Source organism: Hyla sarda, chromosome 2 (assembly GCF_029499605.1).
Source record: "Hyla sarda isolate aHylSar1 chromosome 2, aHylSar1.hap1, whole genome shotgun sequence".
In the NCBI taxonomy this organism is placed as follows: Eukaryota; Metazoa; Chordata; class Amphibia; order Anura; family Hylidae; genus Hyla; species Hyla sarda.
Window position 1 is genome coordinate 368,429,674 of NC_079190.1, and position 19,922 is coordinate 368,449,595.

General features: G+C 45.3%; 1 protein-coding gene across 1 annotated transcript in view; it reads left to right on the forward strand.

Moving 5' to 3' along the window:
• Positions 1-448: 448 nt before the first annotated feature.
• The window catches only part of LOC130356626 (potassium voltage-gated channel subfamily A member 1-like), a 104,032-nt gene continuing 84,558 nt past the window's right edge, over positions 449-19,922 (forward strand). Inside the window, exon 1 of the mRNA XM_056558398.1 lies at positions 449-3,425. Within this exon, the coding sequence (XP_056414373.1) occupies positions 648-2,237 (1,590 nt within the window). The 5' untranslated portion in view covers positions 449-647 and the 3' untranslated portion in view covers positions 2,238-3,425. The remainder of the gene's footprint in view (positions 3,426-19,922) is intronic.

Consider the following 19,922-nt stretch of genomic DNA (forward strand, 5'->3'; position numbering starts at 1 on the left):
GATAGATATAAATAGATGGCTAGAGATATATTTAGACTGGATATACAGATACAGTAAATAAATGCTTGTTAGATACATGGATGGAAGGTGGGTAGCCAGGTAAGTAGATCCCTCATATATTGCTGTATTCTGCCCCCTCATGTATCCCTGTGTATGTATCCTTCACCCCCTGCTGTGTCCCGCCCAGTCAGCTCCCCGGACACCTTCCCGAATTGTTCCTTCGCTTCAGGAGCCGTTCTGGATCCCAGCTGGAGATGAGGGTGTCCGGTACAGGGCTGTATGTTACCTAAGGCTCCAGAACAGCTACAGGTAAGCGTACTGGAGTCAGGGCATGCTGGCTCTTGTAGTCCCACACCCGCTGCGCACGGGAATTGAGCACTAGCCCTCTATCAGGTGGTCGCCAGTTCTCTGTGGCGGGGCGTAGCGTGGGGGCGTGGCTGAGAAGGAGAGAAGGCGGGAAGCGTATATAACCCGGTGTGCAGGCACAGAGCCGGGAGAAGAAGAGAAGCCGCGGGTGTGAGGCTGTGTGTGACCAAGGCTGGAGAAGCAACAGGGGAGCGGGGAGGGGACCCGGCGGCGGCGGCGGCTCTGTGAGCGGGCTGAAGGAGGAGGCCGCCGCTTCCCCTGCCCGCGCTCCGCTCAGCTGTATGGACGAGCACCTCAGCCTCCTGCACTCGCCTCCGCCGTCCTCCACCAGGCACCGCACCAACAGTAACATAGTGAACCCGGGCTACACGGACGCGGAGCAGGAGATCATGACGGTGGTGGCTTGTGATAACATCCTGGAGGAGGCGGCGGCACTGCCCGGGCACCACTCCTCAGAGGGGTACGAGCAGGACGACCACGAGTGCTGCGAGCGGGTGGTCATAAACATCTCCGGCCTCCGCTTCGAGACTCAGCTGAAAACTTTAGCTCAGTTCCCGGACACACTGCTGGGGGACCCCAAGAAGAGGATGCGCTACTTCGATCCGCTCAGGAACGAGTACTTCTTCGACCGCAACCGACCGAGCTTCGATGCCATCCTGTACTACTACCAGTCCGGGGGCAGGATCCGCAGACCCGTCAATGTGCCCATCGATATCTTCTCGGAGGAGATCCGCTTCTATGAGCTGGGCGAGGAGGCGATGGAGAAGTTCCGGGAGGACGAGGGTTTCATCAGGGAGGAGGAGCGCCCGCTGCCCCCCAACGAGTTCCAGAGGCAAGTGTGGCTTCTCTTCGAGTACCCGGAGAGCTCGGGTCCTGCCCGGGGCATCGCCATCGTGTCTGTCCTGGTCATCCTTATCTCCATCGTCATCTTCTGCCTGGAGACTTTACCCGAGTTCAGGGATGACAAGGAGTATAACGGGCCGGTGCTGCCACCTGTCAATGGGACCGGCCCCTACCTCAGCAGCTCCTTCACAGACCCCTTCTTCGTGGTGGAGACTTTATGCATCATCTGGTTCTCCTTTGAGCTCCTGGTCAGGTTCTTTGCCTGCCCCAGTAAAGCCACCTTCTGCAAAAACATCATGAACATCATAGACATTGTGGCCATCATCCCTTACTTCATCACCCTGGGCACCGAGCTGGCAGAGCGCCAGGGCAATGGTCAGCAGGCCATGTCCTTGGCCATCCTGAGGGTGATCCGCCTGGTCAGGGTCTTCCGTATCTTCAAGCTGTCCAGACATTCCAAGGGACTTCAGATTTTGGGGCAGACCCTAAAGGCTAGTATGAGGGAGCTGGGGCTGCTCATCTTCTTCCTCTTCATTGGAGTCATCCTGTTCTCCAGTGCTGTGTACTTTGCTGAAGCTGATGACCCCTCCTCCGGCTTCAGCAGCATCCCAGATGCCTTCTGGTGGGCAGTGGTTACCATGACTACTGTGGGGTATGGGGACATGCACCCGATCACCATAGGAGGCAAAATAGTGGGATCTCTTTGTGCAATTGCTGGGGTACTAACCATAGCTCTACCAGTGCCTGTCATTGTCTCCAACTTCAACTACTTCTATCACAGGGAGACAGAAGGAGAGGAACAAGCCCAGTACCTCCATGTAGGCAGCTGCCAGCACCTGTCCTCCAATGAGGACCTGAAAAAGACCCGTAGTAATTCCACCCTCAGTAAATCTGAGTACATGGTGATAGAAGAAGGGGTGAGCCCTGGACCCTTTAAACAACCCAGCTTCAAGACTGCCAACTGCACCACCACCACCACCAACAACCCGAACTGTGTCAACATCAAGAAGATGTTTACCGATGTGTAAGATGGGTGGGGGTTCTGGATGTGTTCAGATCTAGAAATGTCACGACCATCGACATCAGCCTGTCCCACATTTTAGTGTTCATTTTTCAGCGCTCCTCTGGGAAGAAGCTGCTGCACCCTTAGGAGACCCCAGGGGTGCCCTGCTCTAGGAGGCTGCACCAGGAGGGTGCACATTTATTATTCCTTATTTTGCTAGGACAAGGGGGAACGCTGATGGTATTCCCTTCTTTTCAAGTGCTGCTTTTAGTAACCTCATCCATGTGACGGAGGATTGGGCTGGGAAGATAAAGGGCTGTTGTTTTCGGAAGGTTGTTTTGGATTGATCTCCATTTTTACCTCAATTTTCGGCACATTTTTTTCTTTCTTGGATTTGCTCTCATCAAACTTCATATAAGGACAGAATCCCTCCTTCTATGATAATAGTTCAGTGACAATAGATGACCTAGGCTATCTGGCTTCTGATACAATAACTTAGTGCTAGGTCACTGCAACAAGTGTTCCCTGTCTGTACTAGTGCCAAGATGTGGCGGTGGGGCAGGTGGATGGCGCTGCTCCCTGCACTGGAGATGTTGTTATGCTGTGACAGTCTACATGCCAGAAGAAGATTAAACTGCTGGACTTGCTTCTCATGGGAAGTTACTAATTCTGAACCCAGTGATGCAGTTCCCATAGCAACATAGGTTTCCTGGGAAACCCAGTTGTCATGGCATCCTTGTTTCCATAGCAACTATCCAGATGGTCCCAACTTAACACAGACGCTGCTGCTGCTTCTGCTGCTGCTGTTGAGAAAATGCTCAGAGAAAGTTAATCCCACTGAGATTCACAGACTAGGTATGAAAATCCAGTGCCCACCTGAGATCTATAGAGCCATTGTGATCCCACACTGTGAAGGCCAACCCTAAACAGGGAACATGTAGCGCACATAGATGGTCGACGATATCGTGGGTTTGGGATGGCAAATAAAGTACGACCCCCCTTCACGGATAGAGGTGTGAATTCATACAAAATCAATTGTAGCATTAAAGGAAAAGCACTTTATAAATGGAAACACATCGGCACTTACATGACTCTGTACAGCAAGTGAACAAGCCTTACAACCAGGACACGAGGGGCTGAAGGTAACTAGCACTAGAAATGCCAACCTGGTCGCAGACCCCTTCACCAAGGGGAGTGGCAGAACCTGAGAAAGGTGAGCTATTGTGTGTACTGTGGTCTACCTGGATGTATGGCACATCTATGGAAATAGAAAATACATATACTTCTATTCATGTCATAGGCTTAGTGAGGGGAATTTATCAAACAATTAGGACAGCTTTTTTTGTCTAAATTTGTGGTCCCGTGTGACTTTTCATGTGACATTTCATTTAGACTGTTTATTTTTTATGACCACAAATTGATTTAAGATACATTTTTGCAGTGGTTACTAATTCATCATGTGCGACCTTTCTGCAAAAAGTTTCAGAAAAGTTGCGCAGACCAGATATAGAAGAAATCACAGGGCATTTCAACCTTGCCCAATATGTCTCCATGCAACAATTGTGTTAAAGCGGTACTCCGGGGGTAATTATGATTTTTTTTTAAATCAACTGGTGCCAGTAAGCTAAACAGATTTGTAAATTACTCCTATTGGAAATCTTAATCCTTCCACTACTTATCAGCTGCTGTATAATTCAGAGGAAGTTCTTTCTTTTTGAATTTCTTTTTTTTTCTTGTCCACAGTGCTCTCTGGTGACACCTCTGTCCATGTCAGGAACTGTCCAGAGCAGGAGATGTTTGCTATAGGGATTTGCTCCTACTCTGGACAGTTCCTGACATGGACAAAGGTGTCAGCAGAGAGCATTGTGGACAGACAGAAAATAAATTCAAAAAGAAAAGAACTTTCTCTGTATTATACAGCAGTTGATAAGTATTGGAAGGATTACGATTTTTAAAAAGAAGTCATTTCCAAATCTGTTTAACTTTCTGGCACCAGTTGATTTAAGAAAAAACATTTTCTACCTGAGTACCCCTTTAAGGTCCGTGCGACAATACAATTGTCGCACAGCCCGCCACTGCTCTGAAAAATTTAACCAGAGCAGTTCAGCAGGCATTCATCAACGTACGTGTGCTTTTTGATAAATTTGGCGCACAGATCCAACTTTTTCGGCAACTTTTTTTGCTTTAAAATAAGTAAAAAGCAAGTTCACATTTGATAAATGCCCCTCAGTGTCACTACTCCAGTAGTTCTGGTGATTCTGTCTGGACATCTGGGGAGTGTCAAGAGACATATCAAAGAATAACTAGATATACGGATAATGGATAGATAAGTAGAATATAGCTATATAAGTAATGGATAGGCAACGAAGGATGTATTGAGATATATATATAGCTACTGGATAACATATATAGGAGATAGATATATCCTGGATAAGTAATAGATATTGGATGAATAGATATTTGATACTCCCAGATATTGTTGGGTGGACAGATTTAAAACAATGGATAGATTGATAAAGAATGACTAGATAGTTAATGATGACAGATATGAATATATAAGTCACAGATATGTAATACCGTATATACTCGAGTATAAGCTGAGTTTTTCAGCACGATTTTTTGTGCTGAAAACGCCCCCCTCGGCTTCTACTCGAGTGAACTCTCCGCCTGTCAATCCCTTCATCAGTGGTCTTCAACCTACGGACCTCCAGATGTTGCAAAACTACAATTCCCAGCATGCCCGGGCATGCTTGGTGTTGTAGTTTTGAAAACTCGAGGTCCGCAGGTTGAAGACCACTGCGGCCTTCGTCATCATCCAGCCCCCCCCCCTTTTGTTTTGTACTCACCTCCCCTCGGTGGGAAGGAAGGGTGAGCTGGTACGGGCCATCTATGCTGCAGGGACCGTCCGGTGGGGAGGATTAGTCGTTGCAGGCTGTCCATTTTCACTGGGGGGGGCCTCTTCTTCGGGCCCGGCCCAGGACTAGTGACGTTGCCTTGACGACGTACAGGGATGTTGCGCATTAACGTCCCTGTGCGTCGTCGTCAAGGCAACGTCACTAGTCCGGGGCAGGCCCGGAGTGCGGAGAAGAGGCCCCCCCCCGGTGAAAATGGACAGCCCGGAACGACTAATCCTCCCCACCGGACGGTTCCTGCAGCATAGATGGCTGGACCAGCTCACCCTAACTTCCTGCCGAGGGGAGGTGAGTACAAAACAAAGGGGGGGGGGGGGGCTGGATGATGACGAAGGCCGCAGTGGTCTTCAACCTGCGGACATCCAGAGGTTTCAAAACTACAACACCCAGCATGCCAGGACAACCGATGGCCACAGTGGTCTTAAACCTGCGGACCTCCAGAGGTTTCAAAACTAAAAACACCCAGCATGCCAGGACAGCTGATGGCTGTCCGGGCATGCTGGGAGTTGTAGTTTTGCAACATCTGGAGGTCGGCAGGTTGAAGACCACTGATGAAAGGATTGACAGGCAGTGATGATGACAAAGGCCGCAGTGGTCTTCAACCTGAGGACCTCCAGAGGTTTCAAAACTGCAACTCCCAGCATGCCTGGACAGTCAATGGCTGTCCGGGCATGCTGGGAGTTGTAGTTTTGCAATATCTGGAGGTCCGCAGGTTGAAGACCACTGATGAAGGGATTGACAGGCGGTGATGATGAAGGGGGGGGGGGGATGATGATGGGGGTCTGGATGATTACATGGGGGAGATGATGTATTTCCCACCCTAGGCTTATAGTCGAGTCAATAACTTTTCCTGGGTTTTTGGGGTAAAATTTGGGGCCTCAGCTTATATTCGGGTCGGCTTATACTCGAATATATACGGTAGATAAATATGGATAGGTAGATAGCTGTAAGAAAGTAAACAGGCCGTATATATGGTCATTTTCTTGGTGGTTCTATGTTAGGAGGATCGCAGTGAGTTTATTTTCAGGTTTCTTGGATTATATATTCTTTGAGGGTACACAGAGCAGTTTTGAAGGTGCTTTAGCCCATGTAACTTGCCAGGTTATACATTGTTCCATGTCAGTGTGAGGTGAAGACACAGGAGAATTTACAATGGCATTTTATAAGCTATTCTTATGTCACAGTATGCTGGTATAGAATGTGACACACACCTTTCTATACATTAGCTGCATCTTAATTATTAAAATTAACTATGAAATAGAAGACTGTTAGCATCCATTATCCGTTAAAACATCTGTTTATCACCATTAATGTCAGTTATTTTTTTATCATCTCTTCTGTTTTTTTCTGAGCATGCTCAGTAGCAATAACGGAGGTAAAAATAGTGAAGATTGCTTCCATCACCATAGACTTCAATGTTAAATTACTAACATATGTTACAATGTCCGTAATTTCTGGCAGAACAATGATGTATGCTCGTCTTTTCTGTTAAAATAAATGTAAATTAAGCGGAACTGATGACAACTGAGGATAGCGGAGATGAAAAATTGCCCATTGAAATCAACTGAATCTATTAAGGGAGTATTCCAGCGCAAAATAACTTATCCCCTATCCAAAGGATAGGGGATAAGTTATAGATCACGGGGGGTCCGAGCGCTGGGGCCCCCCTGGATCTCCTGGACGAAGTGCGGCAGTCTGCAGGAAGTGAAGTTTTGTCCCCAGCAGAAAGCCGCGGCAGACACGCCCCCTCCATGTATCTCTATGGGGTACATTGAGGGGGTGTGTTGGCCGCCGCGTCATGCGGGGACAGAATGCCCCCTTTCCAGCATACTGCTGCAGTCCCAGATTCCAGGGGGCCCCAGCACTCGGACCCCCCGCGATCTACAACTTATCCCCTATCCTTCAGATAGCGGATAAGTTATATTGCACTACAGATCTCCTTTAACTTCAGTTTTTTCCGTTTCTCAAACTTTTTTCAGTTTTTGCATTTTTGTTTTTTCCTCCTTGCATCTTAAAAATCATAACCCTTTAAAGGAGTAGTCCAGTGGTGATTCAGTGGTGAGCAACTTATCCCCTATCCTAAGGATAGGGGATAAGTTGCAGATCGCGGGGGGTCCGACCCCTGGGGCCCCCCGCGATCTCCTGTACGGAGCCCCGACAGCCCGCTGGCATGTCGACCTCCGCACGAGGCGGCGGCCGACACGCCCCCTCAATACAACTCTATGGCAGAGCCGAAGCGCTGCCTTCGGCAATCTCCGGCTCTGCCATAGAGATGTATTGAGGGGGCGTGTCGACCGCCGCCTCGTGCGGGGGTCGACACCCGCTATCTCGGCGGAGAGCAGGGGGGCCCCTTACAGAGAGATCGCAGGGGGCCCCAGCGGTCGGCCCCCCCTGCGATCTCAAACTTATCCCCTATCCTTAGGATAGGGGATAAGTTTTTCACCACTGGACTACCCCTTTAATTTTCCACCTAAAAATCCATACTATGGCTTATTTTTTGCACCACCAATTCTACTTTGCAGTGACATTTGTCGTTTTACCCAAAAATCCACGTTATCATTATTCTGTAGGTCCATATGGTTAAAATGATACCCTACTTATATAGGTTCAATTTTGTTGTACTTCTGACCCCTATAACTTTTTTCTTTTCCGCATATGGGGATGTATGAGCGCTCATATTTTGCGCCTTGATCTGAAGTCTTTATCAGTACCATTTTTGTTTTGATCAGACTTTTTGATCGCTTTTTATAAATTTTTTAGCAGTATAAAAAGTTACCAAAAATAAGCTATTTTGGACTTTGGAATTTATTTTACATGCATACCATTGACCGTGCAGTTTATTAACGATATATTTTTATAAATTGGACATTTCCACACGCGGCGATGCCACATATATTTATTTTTAGTTACACAGTTTTTTTTTTAATGGGAAAAGGGGGATGATTCAAACTTTTATCAGGGGGCTTGTTACGCCTAGCGCTCCGGGTCCCCGCTCCTCCCCGGAGCGCTCACGGCGTCTCTCTCCCCGCAGCGCCCCGGTCGGTCCCGCTGACCGGGAGCGCTGCACTGTCATGGCCGTCGGGGATGCGATTCGCACAGCGGGACGCGCCCGCTCGCGAATCGCATCCCAGGTCACTTACCCGTCCCGGTCCCCTGCTGTCATGTGCTGGCGCGCGCGGCTCCGCTCTCTAGGGCGCGCGCGCGCCAGCTCTCTGAGACTTAAAGGGCCAGTGCACCAATGATTGGTGCCTGGCCCAATTAGCTTAATTGGCTCCCACCTGCTCCCAGACTATATCTGATCACTGCCCCTGCACTCCCCTGCCGGATCTTGTTGCCTTGTGCCAGTGAAAGCGTTTAGTGTGTCCAAAGCCTGTGTTACCTGAACCCTTGCTATCCATCTTGACTACGAACCTTGCCGCCTGCCCCCGACCTTCTGCTACGTCTGACCTTGCCTCTGCCTAGTCCTTCTGTCCCACGCCTTCTCAGCAGTCAGCGAGGTAGAGCCGTTGCTAGTGGATACGACCTGGTTGCTACTGCCGCAGCAAGACCATCCCGCTTTGCGGCGGGCTCTGGTGAACACCAGTAGCCTCTTAGAACCGGTCCACTAGCACGGTCCACGCCAATCCCTCGCTGACACAGAGGATCCACTACCTGGAAGCCGAATCGTGACAGGGCTATAACATTGCACACACTGATCTTTTACATTGATCATTGTTATTCCATAGGATAACATTGATCAATAATTCTGTCGCTTGGCTGGTCATGCCTGGATCTCAGGCACGGAGCAGTCACTCGGCGATCGGACACGCAGGAGGAAGGTAGGGACCCCTCCTTGTGTCCTCCAGCTGTTCGGGATGCCGCGAACAGCCCACTGAGCTATCCGGGAGTAATTTACTTTCACTTTAGACGCGGCGATCAACTTCGAACGTCACATCTAAAGGGTTAATAGCGCACGGCACCGTGATCAGTGCCATGTGCTATTAGCCACGGCTCATGGCCCTGCGCTATAGAAAGGAAGCAGACTCAGGGCGTACAGGTATGCCCTGCGTCCTTAAGGCTAAGTTTCCACTTGTTTTTTTCTGGCAGTTTTTGGAATACTGCCACTGCAGTTTTTGGGCCAACGTCAGAAGTGTATTCAAAAGGAATAGGACATATAAAGGAAGGACTTACACTTCTCCTCCCTTATGGATCCACTTCTGACTTACCGTATTTTTCGGCGTATAAGACGCACTTTTTCTTCCCCAAAACGGTGGGGGGGGGGGGGGAGAAGTTGGTGCGTCTTATACGGCGAATATACGCCCGAGGCGTAACATTTTTTTTTACTGCCGGCAGTATGGAGGACAATTTTTATATTCTGGAATTCTCCTTTAAGAGGTTAAACTTTTATTTAGGAGGAGTGGCTTTTTTTTTTTTACATTTATTGCCTTTATTTTTTAAACATTTACTTTAACAATATCTTTTGTCCACAGTGTGCCTGGAACATGTCTGTTCCTGAGCAGCAGATGTCAGAATGTGTGAGCAGTAGAACAGAGTGATTTGTGAGCCAAATACAGAAGCTAGACACATGAAAAAGACATGTAAAGAATCTGCATGACCGAGTAACATATATATTATTTTTTCTGTGATATTACAAGTACACTTTAACCCCTTAAGTACTCGGGGTTTTTCCGTTTTTGCACTTTCGTTTTTTCCTCCTTACCTTTTAAAAATCATAACCCTTTCAATTTTCCACCTAAAAATCCATATGATGGTTTATTTTTTGCGTCACCAATTCTACTTTGCAGTGACATCAGTAATTTTACCCAAAAATACACGACGAAACGGAAAAAAAAATCATTGTGCGACAAAATCGAAGAAAAGACGCCATTTTGTAACTTTTGGGGGCTTCCGTTTCTATGAAGTGCATACTTTGGTAAAAATTACACCTTATTATTCTGTAGGTTCATACGGTTAAGATGATACCCTACTTATATAGGTTTGATTTTGTCGTACTTCTGGAAAAAATCATAACTAAATGCAGGAAAATTTATACGTTTAAAAATGTCCTCTTCTGACCCCTATAACTTTTTTATTTTTCCACGTACAGGGCGGTATGAGGGCTCATTTTTTGCGCCGTGATCTGAAGTTTTTATCAGTACGATTTTTGTTTTGATCGGACTTTTTATTCATTTTTTATTCATTTTTTAATGGTATAAAAAGTGACCAAAATACGCTTTTTTGGACTTTGGAATTTCTTTGCGCATATGCCATTGACCGTGCGGTTTAATTAATGATATATTTTTATAGTTCGGACATTTACGCACGCGGCGATACCACATATGTTTATTTTTATTTACACTGTTTTATATTTTTGTTTATGGGAAAAGGGGGGTGATTCAAACTTTTATTAGGGATGAGGTTAAATGACCTTTATTAACACTTTTTTTTAACTTTTTTTTTGCAGTGTTATAGGTCCCATAGGGACCTATAACACTGTACACACTGATCTCTTACACAGATCACTGGCATGTATTAACACGCCTGTGATCAGTGTTATCGGGGCTTGACTGCTCGTGCCTGGATCTCAGGCACGGAGCAGTCATTCGTCGATCGAACACCGAGGAGGCAGGTAAGGGCCCTCCCGGTGTCCTGCAAGCTGTTCGGGACGCCGCAATTTCACCGCGGCGGTCCCGAACAGCCCGACTGACTAGCCGGGATACTTTCGCTTTAGAAGCGACGGTCAGCTTTGACCGCCGCTTCTAAAGAGTTAATACCGCACATCGCCGCGATCGGAGATGTGTGGTATTAGCCGCGGGTCCCGGCCGTTGATGAGCGCCGGGACCGACGCGATGTAATGCTTCATATCGCGGGAGCCGGCGCAGGACGTATATTTAAAGGGTTAAACTAGGGATGCACCGAAAGGGAAATTTTGGTCCAAAACCAAAAATTTGGGCTGTACTTGGCCGAAACCCGAAACGAAAATTCATCTCCCCGCCCACTTTTTTTCAATGTAGTATTTGTAAAATTGTATTATCAGAATTTTTTAGTTACTGATGTACTTGAAGGTGACACCTGAACACATGTACCCCATATGTGTTCAGGTGTCACCTTCAAGTACATCAGTAACTAAAAAATATAAATAAAAAATAGGCTATAGAAGGTACTGGCCAGGCTTGGAGCAACAGCACTGGCACTCACCATACATTGACTCCAGGACACATTATAGGACAGGGGTACTCAACTATTTTTAGTGAGGGTCTGCTTATTCAGGCCTGCCATCCGGTGAAGGTCCGAGCTGAACGCTAAGGTCTGGTTCACACCTAGCGGCCTCAAAGGAAATAGCAAACGAGTGACTGTGGAAGATGTATGACCTGAATACTACAACACACTGTACCCTTGAATATAATACTGCCGCAGACTGTACCCTCTAAATATAATAATGCCACACACTTTGCTGCTGGTATATTACTCCCACACACTGGGCCCCTGGTATATTACTGACACACACTGTATCCCCTGAATATACTGTAATACTGCCACACACTGTGCAACCTGAATATAATTCTGCCACACACTGTACCCTCTGCCACATACTATACCCTGCTATATTACTGCCAGATGCTATTCCCCTGCAAATTTTCTGCCCCCACAATGAATTGCTGCCCCCACAATGATGCCACTGTGGAACAACACTTTGATGTATGTATGTGGTGTGCACTTATGAGGGCAGAAAAATGAAAGCAGAGAGCACTGTGCTTCTGATGTCAGCAGAGAGCTCTGTGTTTCAAAAAGAAAATAATTTCGGCTGTAGTATTCAGCAGCTAATAAGTACAGGGAGGATTAAGATTTTTTAATAGAAGTAATATACAAATCTGTTTAACTTTCTGGCACCAGTTGATTAAAAAAAAAAAAAAAAGTTTTTCACCAAAGTACCCCTTTAAAGGGGTACTCCGGTGGAAAACATTTTTTTTAAATCAACCGGTGCCAAAAAGTTAAACAGATTTGTTAATCACTTCTATATAAAAATCTCAATTCTTCCAGTACTTATTAGCTGCTCTATGCTCCACAGGAAGTTATTTTCTTTTTTTTTTAAATTTCCTGTCTGACCACAGTTCTCTCTGCTGACACCTCTGTCTATGTCTGTAACTATCCAGAGCAGAAGAATATCCCCACAGCAAACCTGTGCTGCTCTGGACAGTTCCTGACATGGACAGAGGTGTCAGCAGAGAGCACTGTGGTCAGAAGGTAAAGAAATTCTAAAAGAAAAAAACTACCTGTGGAAAAAACAGCAGCTGATAAGTACTGGAAGGATTAGGATTTTAAAATAGAAGTAATTTACAAATCTGTTTAACTTTCTGGCACCAGTTGACTGAGGCTAGGTTTCTACTTGTTTTTTTTTACAAAAACGCCAATAAAAACGCCCATTCTGCCGCATGGCGTTTTTTTTTTTGTGAAAAAACGCTTCGGCCAAATGTTAGCTGCAAGTCAATAATAAACTGCAAAATGCCAAATCCACTTGGCGTTTTTCAGTTTGGCGTTTTTTAAATCCTTTTGGCGTTTTTGGGCTCCTTGGCAGTTTTTAAAAAATGACCTGTTGTTGAGACTTTGGTGTTTTTTTCTGGAAAGTCTTGGCGTTTTTCTCCCATAGAAGTCTATGGGAGTGAAAAAACGCCATGTGTGTTTTAACTTTGGCGTTTTTTAAGGCGTTTTTATTGTTTTTTGGACTTCAGCGATCCCAAAATGTGATGGAGATACCTTTTTTATTAAAATATCGTAGGGTTTCATTTAGGCTGGAACTCCACTGAGGTTTTTGCCCTGCGATTTTTGTGGCATAAAAACGCCAGAAAAAACACCAGAAAAACTGCCACAGTTTTTCCCTGCATTTTGGCGTTTTTTCTGGCGTTTTACCTTTGTGTGGAATTTGCCGTTTTTGGTCCCTTTTGCTTTTTTTTTTTTAACCAAATAGTTGGGTACCAAAAAAAAAAAGGATGCAGTAGGGATGTAAAAATGTATTTAAATAAATGTTTATTTTTTATAACAAAATTTTAATAAATATTTTTTATAAAGTGTGTGTCTGTTTAACTTTATTTTTCTCTTGTTTCCACATTTTTTATGTAGTACTACTACTCCCAGCATGGAACAAGACTGTTCCATGATGGGAGTAGTAGTACCTGTACTATAGACATATCGCCCCGGGTGTCAGTCTGACACACGATGCGATCGTCCATAATATAGCAGTGATGTGGCTGTATACAGCGCTCCCATCTCTGCTCTATTCACATCACTGGCCGTTCATATTTCCCACCCGAAGCTGTGATTGGCCGTATGGTTGCAGCCAATCACAGCTCTGAGGGAAACATCAATGAATGAGCGGCCGGCCCGGAGTACAGTGCAGAGCAGGGATGCGAGCGATGTATACAGCCGTTCTGCATCTCTGCTATAAACAGGACGGTCACAGCGTGTGTCAGTAGTGACACCCGCTGTCATGTGTCCTTTAGCAGGCACTACTACTCCCAACATGTAGCACACTCTGCTCCATGCTGGGAGCTGTAGTACCTGCATTAATAGACAGATCGCAGCGAGTGTAACTTCTGACACCCCCTGTGATCTGTCTATTAATGCAGGTACTACAGCTCCCAGCATGGAGCAGAGTGTACTTCATGATGGGAGTAGTAGTACTTGTAGTTAAGGGAAGATCACTGCGGGTATCACTCCTGACACCTGTTTTGATGCTCCTGTATAATGTATGGATGCAGCAGCCGGCGCTCTCCTATGGTCCCCTGCACGCCGTATATATACACATTCTGATTTCTCACTGAGAGCTGTGATTGGTTGGAACCATCTGACCAATCACAGCTCTCTGCAGGAAATATGAATATGTGTATATATGCGTCAGTGCAGTGGACCATAGAAGAGCGGCCGCCGCATCTATACATTATACAAGAGGATCACAACAGGGGATCTGTCAATAAGTACAGGTAACTACTACTCCCATCATGGAACAGTGTGTTTCATGCTGGTAGTAGTTTTACTACCTAAAAATTTTTTTTTTTTTTAAAGTGAAAAACACGCACACACTACATTTTTATTGTCGGCTACATTTTTAGCGCTTTACCCGCTCACATAAATTGATCCCTGTTTAAAAATTAATAAACATTTCGTAATAAAAAAGATACATTTCGTTAGGCACAATTTTTTCCATCAGTACTGTATCTTTTTTATAAAAAAATTTTTTATGGTACCCTATGAAATTTTTATAAAAAAAAGGTATCTCCATATTTTTTTTTTTGGATCGCTAAAGTCCAAAAAAGAATAAAAAAACACCTGCAAAAACGCAAAATTCAAAACCAACATGGCGTTTTTGATCTCCCATAGAATTCCATGGGAGGAAAACGCCACAATTTCAGGGCAAAAAACGCCAAACTAGGTTTCGGCAGGCGTTTTGAAAATCCGGCCTCTGAACCTGAAATTGCTGAAAAACGCCAAAAGGATAAAAAAAATGCCAAACTGAAAAACGCCAAGTGAATCTGGCATTTTGCAGTTTACCATTGACTTGCAGCTAACATCTGCATCTAACATGCGGGAAAATTGGCGTTTTTGCAAAAAAAAAAACTCAGTGGAGTTCCAGCCTAAAAAAGGAAAAGATACAGTAGTGATGGAAAAAATTGTATTTAACGAAATTTATCTTTTTTACAATGAAATTTTAATACATTTTTAAACAGGGATCAATTTATGTGCGGGGGTGGACACCTAAAATGTAGCCGACAATAATAAAAATGTAATGTGTGCGTGTTTTTAACTTTTTTTAAATAAATTTTTTAGGTAGTACTACTACTCACAGCATGGAATACACTGTTCCATGATGGGAGTAGTAGTACCTGTACTAATTGACAGATCGCCCCTTTGTGATCGTCCTGTATAATGTATAGATGCAGCGGCCGCTCTTCTATGGTCCCTGCACTGCCGTATATATACACATATTCATATTTCCCGCAGAGAGCTGTGATTGGTCAGATGGTTCCAGCCAATCACAACTCTGTGGGATATATGAATATGTGTATATATATATATATATATATATATATATATATACGTCAGTGCAGGGGACCATAGAAGAGCGGCCGCATCTATACATTATATAGGAGGATCACAGTGGGTGTCAGGAGTTACACTAGCTGCGATCTGTCTATTAATGCAGGTACTACTGCTCCCAGCATGGAGCAGTGTGCACTCCATGTTGGGAGCAGTAGTACCGGCAGTAAGAGACAGATCACAGCGGATGTCACTCCTCCTGACACCCGCTGCGATCCTCCTGAAGTGACTGTGGGGATCAGCTGTTCTCAGCGCTACAGAGCCGGGAGAACAGCTGATCCTGAGCAGTAAGATATACATTGTATACCTACTGCCCAGCAAGAACTTACAGTGAGCCTGCAATATGTATACAGTATACACATTGCTGGCTCACTTAACCCCTTGCTGAGCTGTGTGCTATGCGCAAGCCTGGCAAGGAAAGAGTTAATTTACACTGCTGGATAGTGTAGGTTAACCCTTTGGGTGGTATACAGTATATACAGCTATCTATAGATAGCTGTATATAGTGTATACAGAAGATGAAGAAGTCCCCTTACCTCCCTCCAGTCTCTGCGGGTCTGTGTAGCTCCACCCTATTGATGACATCATTAGGGGCGGGGCTACATACGGGATCCAAGCTGGTAAGGTTATAAGGCTCTGTTACCATTGTCCGTTTTGTATAATGCGAACAGACCCTTCTGCGAGTGTCTTACCAGATAGGGAGACTCCAGCTGTTGCTAAACTACTGGGAGTTGTAGTTTTGCACCAATTGGAGGCTCCCTGTTTGGGAAGACATTGCATTATGGGCGCTCTCCCCTGAGGAGAGTGCAAAAAACCCATTTTTTTTGTGTTTTTTTTCTTCTACTTTCAGATCCGTGTATGTAGAGGATTACGGCGGATTCAATGGATTACAACGGATGAACTGGATTTTATTTATTCTAATAAAATGGTTAACGAGGGCTGTGGGGGAGTGTTTTTTTTTAAATAAAATAATTTTTCCAATGTGTTGTGTTTTTTTTTTTAATTGAATTTTCAGGCTTAGTAGTGGAAGCTGTCTTATTGACGGAATCCATTACTAAGCCAGGGCTTATTGTTAGCCCCCAAAACAGCTAGTGCTAACCCCCAATTATTACCCCGGTACCCACCGCCACAGGGGTGCCAGGAAGAGCCGTTACCAACAGGCCCGTAGCATCAAAAATGGTGCTCCTGGGCCTAGGCGGTAACAGGTTGGTGTTATTTAGGCTGGGGAGGGCCAGTAACAATGGTCCTCGCCCACCCTGGTAACGTCAGGCTGTTTGGTTGGTATTGTGCTGAGAATGAAAATACGGGGAACCCTATGCGTTTAAAAAAAACAAAAACGCATAGGGTTCCCCGTATTTTCATTCTCAGCACAATACCAACCGGCCAATACCAGACCGGCTTCCTGAAAATTAAATTTAAGAAAAAAAACAACACATTGGAAAAATTATTTTATTTTAAAAAACACTCCCCCACAGCCCTCATTGACCATTTTATTAAAAGAAGAAAAAAATGTTCATCCGCCGTAATCCATCGAAACCACCGTAATCCTCTGCATACACGGATCTGAAATGAGAAGAAAAAAAAAACACAAAATATTGGTTAGTACATTTTTGTCGCTGTCCGCTGGGTAGAGCGCCCATATTGCAATGTCTTCCCAAACAGCGAGCTTCCAATTGTTGCAAAATTAAAACTCCCAGCATGCCCAGACAGCCTTTGGCTGTCTGGGCATGCTGGGAGTTGTAGTTTAGCAACAGCTGGAGTCTCCCTATCTGGGAAGACACTGCCAGAAGGGTCTGTTCACATTATACAAAACGGACAATGTGAACAGAGCTTCACAGAGCCTTACTAGCCTGACTCCCGTCTGTAGCTCCGCCCCTAATGATGTCATCACTAGGGGGCGGAGCTACACTGACCCGATGGAGACAGGGAGCGAGGAAGGTAAGTGGACCTCCTGTTCTGTATACACTATATACAGCTATCTACCGCACAAATGGGCTATAGGAGCAGGGAGTCCTGTCAGTCTGGTGACGGGATTCCCGGCTCCTGTATAGTATATATGGGTACACTATGCCCCCCTGTATACTATACGGCCGGGGAGGTGGGTAGTGATGTTATACATCATTCCTCATCTCCTTACACTCTGTGGACCGGGCGCTCAGCATCCGACCAACAGAGTGGTACCTGAAGGCAGTGAGAAAACTGCAACAGGGGACAAAACTGGCTGTTTCCACACACCAGGGAAAACGCCAGAAAAACTGCCAAAACTCAGGAAAAACCTGTGCCAGTTTTTCTGGCGTTTTTTTAGGTGTACAAAAAAAACTAGCCTTAAAAAAAAAAAATGTTTTCCACCGGAGTACCCCTTTAATGGGAACATTTTCAAGATTCCTTTGAATCATACTTCTGTTTTGACACTGCTAACAAACCGCACTGAAGATTTTGATACATGAATACATCAACATCATGGACAGTTTGCCAGTTGGCTTTATTTAGCAGCCCTAAATAATCTCATAATATTTTAGGCGGTTTAGAAAGTGCACTGAAACACAACATAGCGTAGATGCCACCTGTTTCCGACTGCATACACTCAGCTTTATTCCCTCAGCCTCGTTGATCCAATTTTGTTTCATATTGCTATTAAAACTGAGAACTACATAAAGGAATCTTTTATGTGTCCCAGGAGGACAGCCATGTCCTCTTTCCTTTTCTGTGTGTGTGGCTAAAAGATAGCTGCCTGCCTACCCTAGACCATAAAGCTGCCTTTATATTAAGTCAAATCAACCAATTTTATTCCTGGCAGGTAAATTGCTGTTTGGCAGAAGCTTATCCTTCTTTTCAAATAGAACTAGACGTGACTGAGCATGCAAGAAGGTGTGTTCAGCAGAGACAATCGTAAGGACAGGTGTTACCCCGGATATTGGAAGGCTGTTACTTGTTTTTCTGGTAGTTATTCTCTATTATCTATATTTATTATGTACTGTATTTTTCGCGGTATAAGACGCACTTTTTCTTCCCCAAAACTGGGGGGAAAAAGTCGGTGCGTCTTATACGGCAAATACACCCCTATCGCGGCGGTCCCTGCGGCCATCAACGGCCGGGACCCGCGGCTAATACAGGACATCACCGATCGCAGTGATGCCCTGTATTAACCCTTCAGACGCGGCGATCAAAGCTGACCGCCGTATCGGAAGGGAAAGTGACACTAACCCGGTTGTTCAGTCGGGCTGTTCGGGACCGCCGCGATTTCACCGCGGCGGTCCCGAACAGCCCGACTGAATAGCCGGGTTAGTGCTTACAGGACACCGGGAGGGACCTTACCTGCCTCCTAGGTGTCTTTTCCGTTCAGGGGTCCTGTATGGCCGGCGCTCTCCTTCCTCGTCGTTGCGTACGACGTGATGGCGGCAACAGAGAGCGAGGATACCCGGCCGGCAGCAGAGACGTTCCGGAGCGACGGGGACACAGCGACAGCGATGGATCGACATCCAGGGCAGCGGTGACGGGTCCGGAGCGGCGGGGACACGAGAGTATTACCTCCTATGCAGTGGTCTTCAATCTGTGGACCTCCAGATGTTGCAAAACTACAACTCCCAGCATGGCTGTGCTGTCCGGGCATGCTGGGAGTTGTAGTTTTGCAACATCTGGAGGTCCGCAGGTTGAAGACCACTATTGGGTTCAAAATCTACATTTTTTTTAGATTTTGCACCTATGCGTCCTATAGGACCAAAAATACGGTAATCCATTCTTTGCACTCTAGCAATTTACCTCTAGTGATGGTATGTTCACATAGAAGGAGATTTATCATTCTTTTCAAATGTATGGCTTTTTTTAAAGCAGAAAATGTTTCCCTTATGTAAATAGGCGAAGTTCTTTATCTACCCTTTATTACCAGTAGTGTTGTTAGAGAGTGACAGGGAGGGGTGGTGTACCGCATCGGGTGACACCCTGACTGGCCTGTCTGGCACTAAATAGCTGCACTCCAACTATCCCGCAACAACCCATCACCCAAAAAATATTAAAAACATACTATGCCGCACCATGAATATCCGTACTCTGGAGGCTTTTTTGTTCAATTTTGAGGCTGCATTTTGTGACGTTGGTGGGCGGAGTCTTGTGTTGCGCTGAGGCGGGAGTTTACGTCAGGAAGGAAGACAGTGCAGCACCAACAGGCACATAAACAAACAAACAAAAAAAAAAAAAAGCTCGGTACCTTACCCACCCCAAAATGTGCATGAAGCTGTATAACTATGGATGTTTCTTTTTTTTTTTTTAAGGAAACATTTTAGTGCCACATATGGGTTATTTACGTAGTCTGTAAAAATTCTTACACAATTATTTTGTACTTTATTCTATTTTAACACAAGATTAATTTTAAAATCTAGTGGGTACGCTAGCATGTACGTGTCCTAAAATTAGCAAGGCGTGCAGTGTGTATTAACAACCTTAAAATTAAGAGTTATTAGTTATATAATTACTTTTTTCTATAATTAACATTAATGTGGTAGCTTTGTTTCATGATGCAGAACAAGAACAGTTATTATAGTGGGTGTTAATATCATTTTCTGTGGACATATGCACTTTCTGTAAGCCAGGTTGGACCTGGAATGCATATGCAACTTTTAAATTGAGATGCAACTTTTTTTTTTCTTCATAAATAGCAACTATCGCATTTGATAAATACATGACCACTGCAAAGTAAAAAAACAAAAAATTACTACTTGAGCAGATTTCAG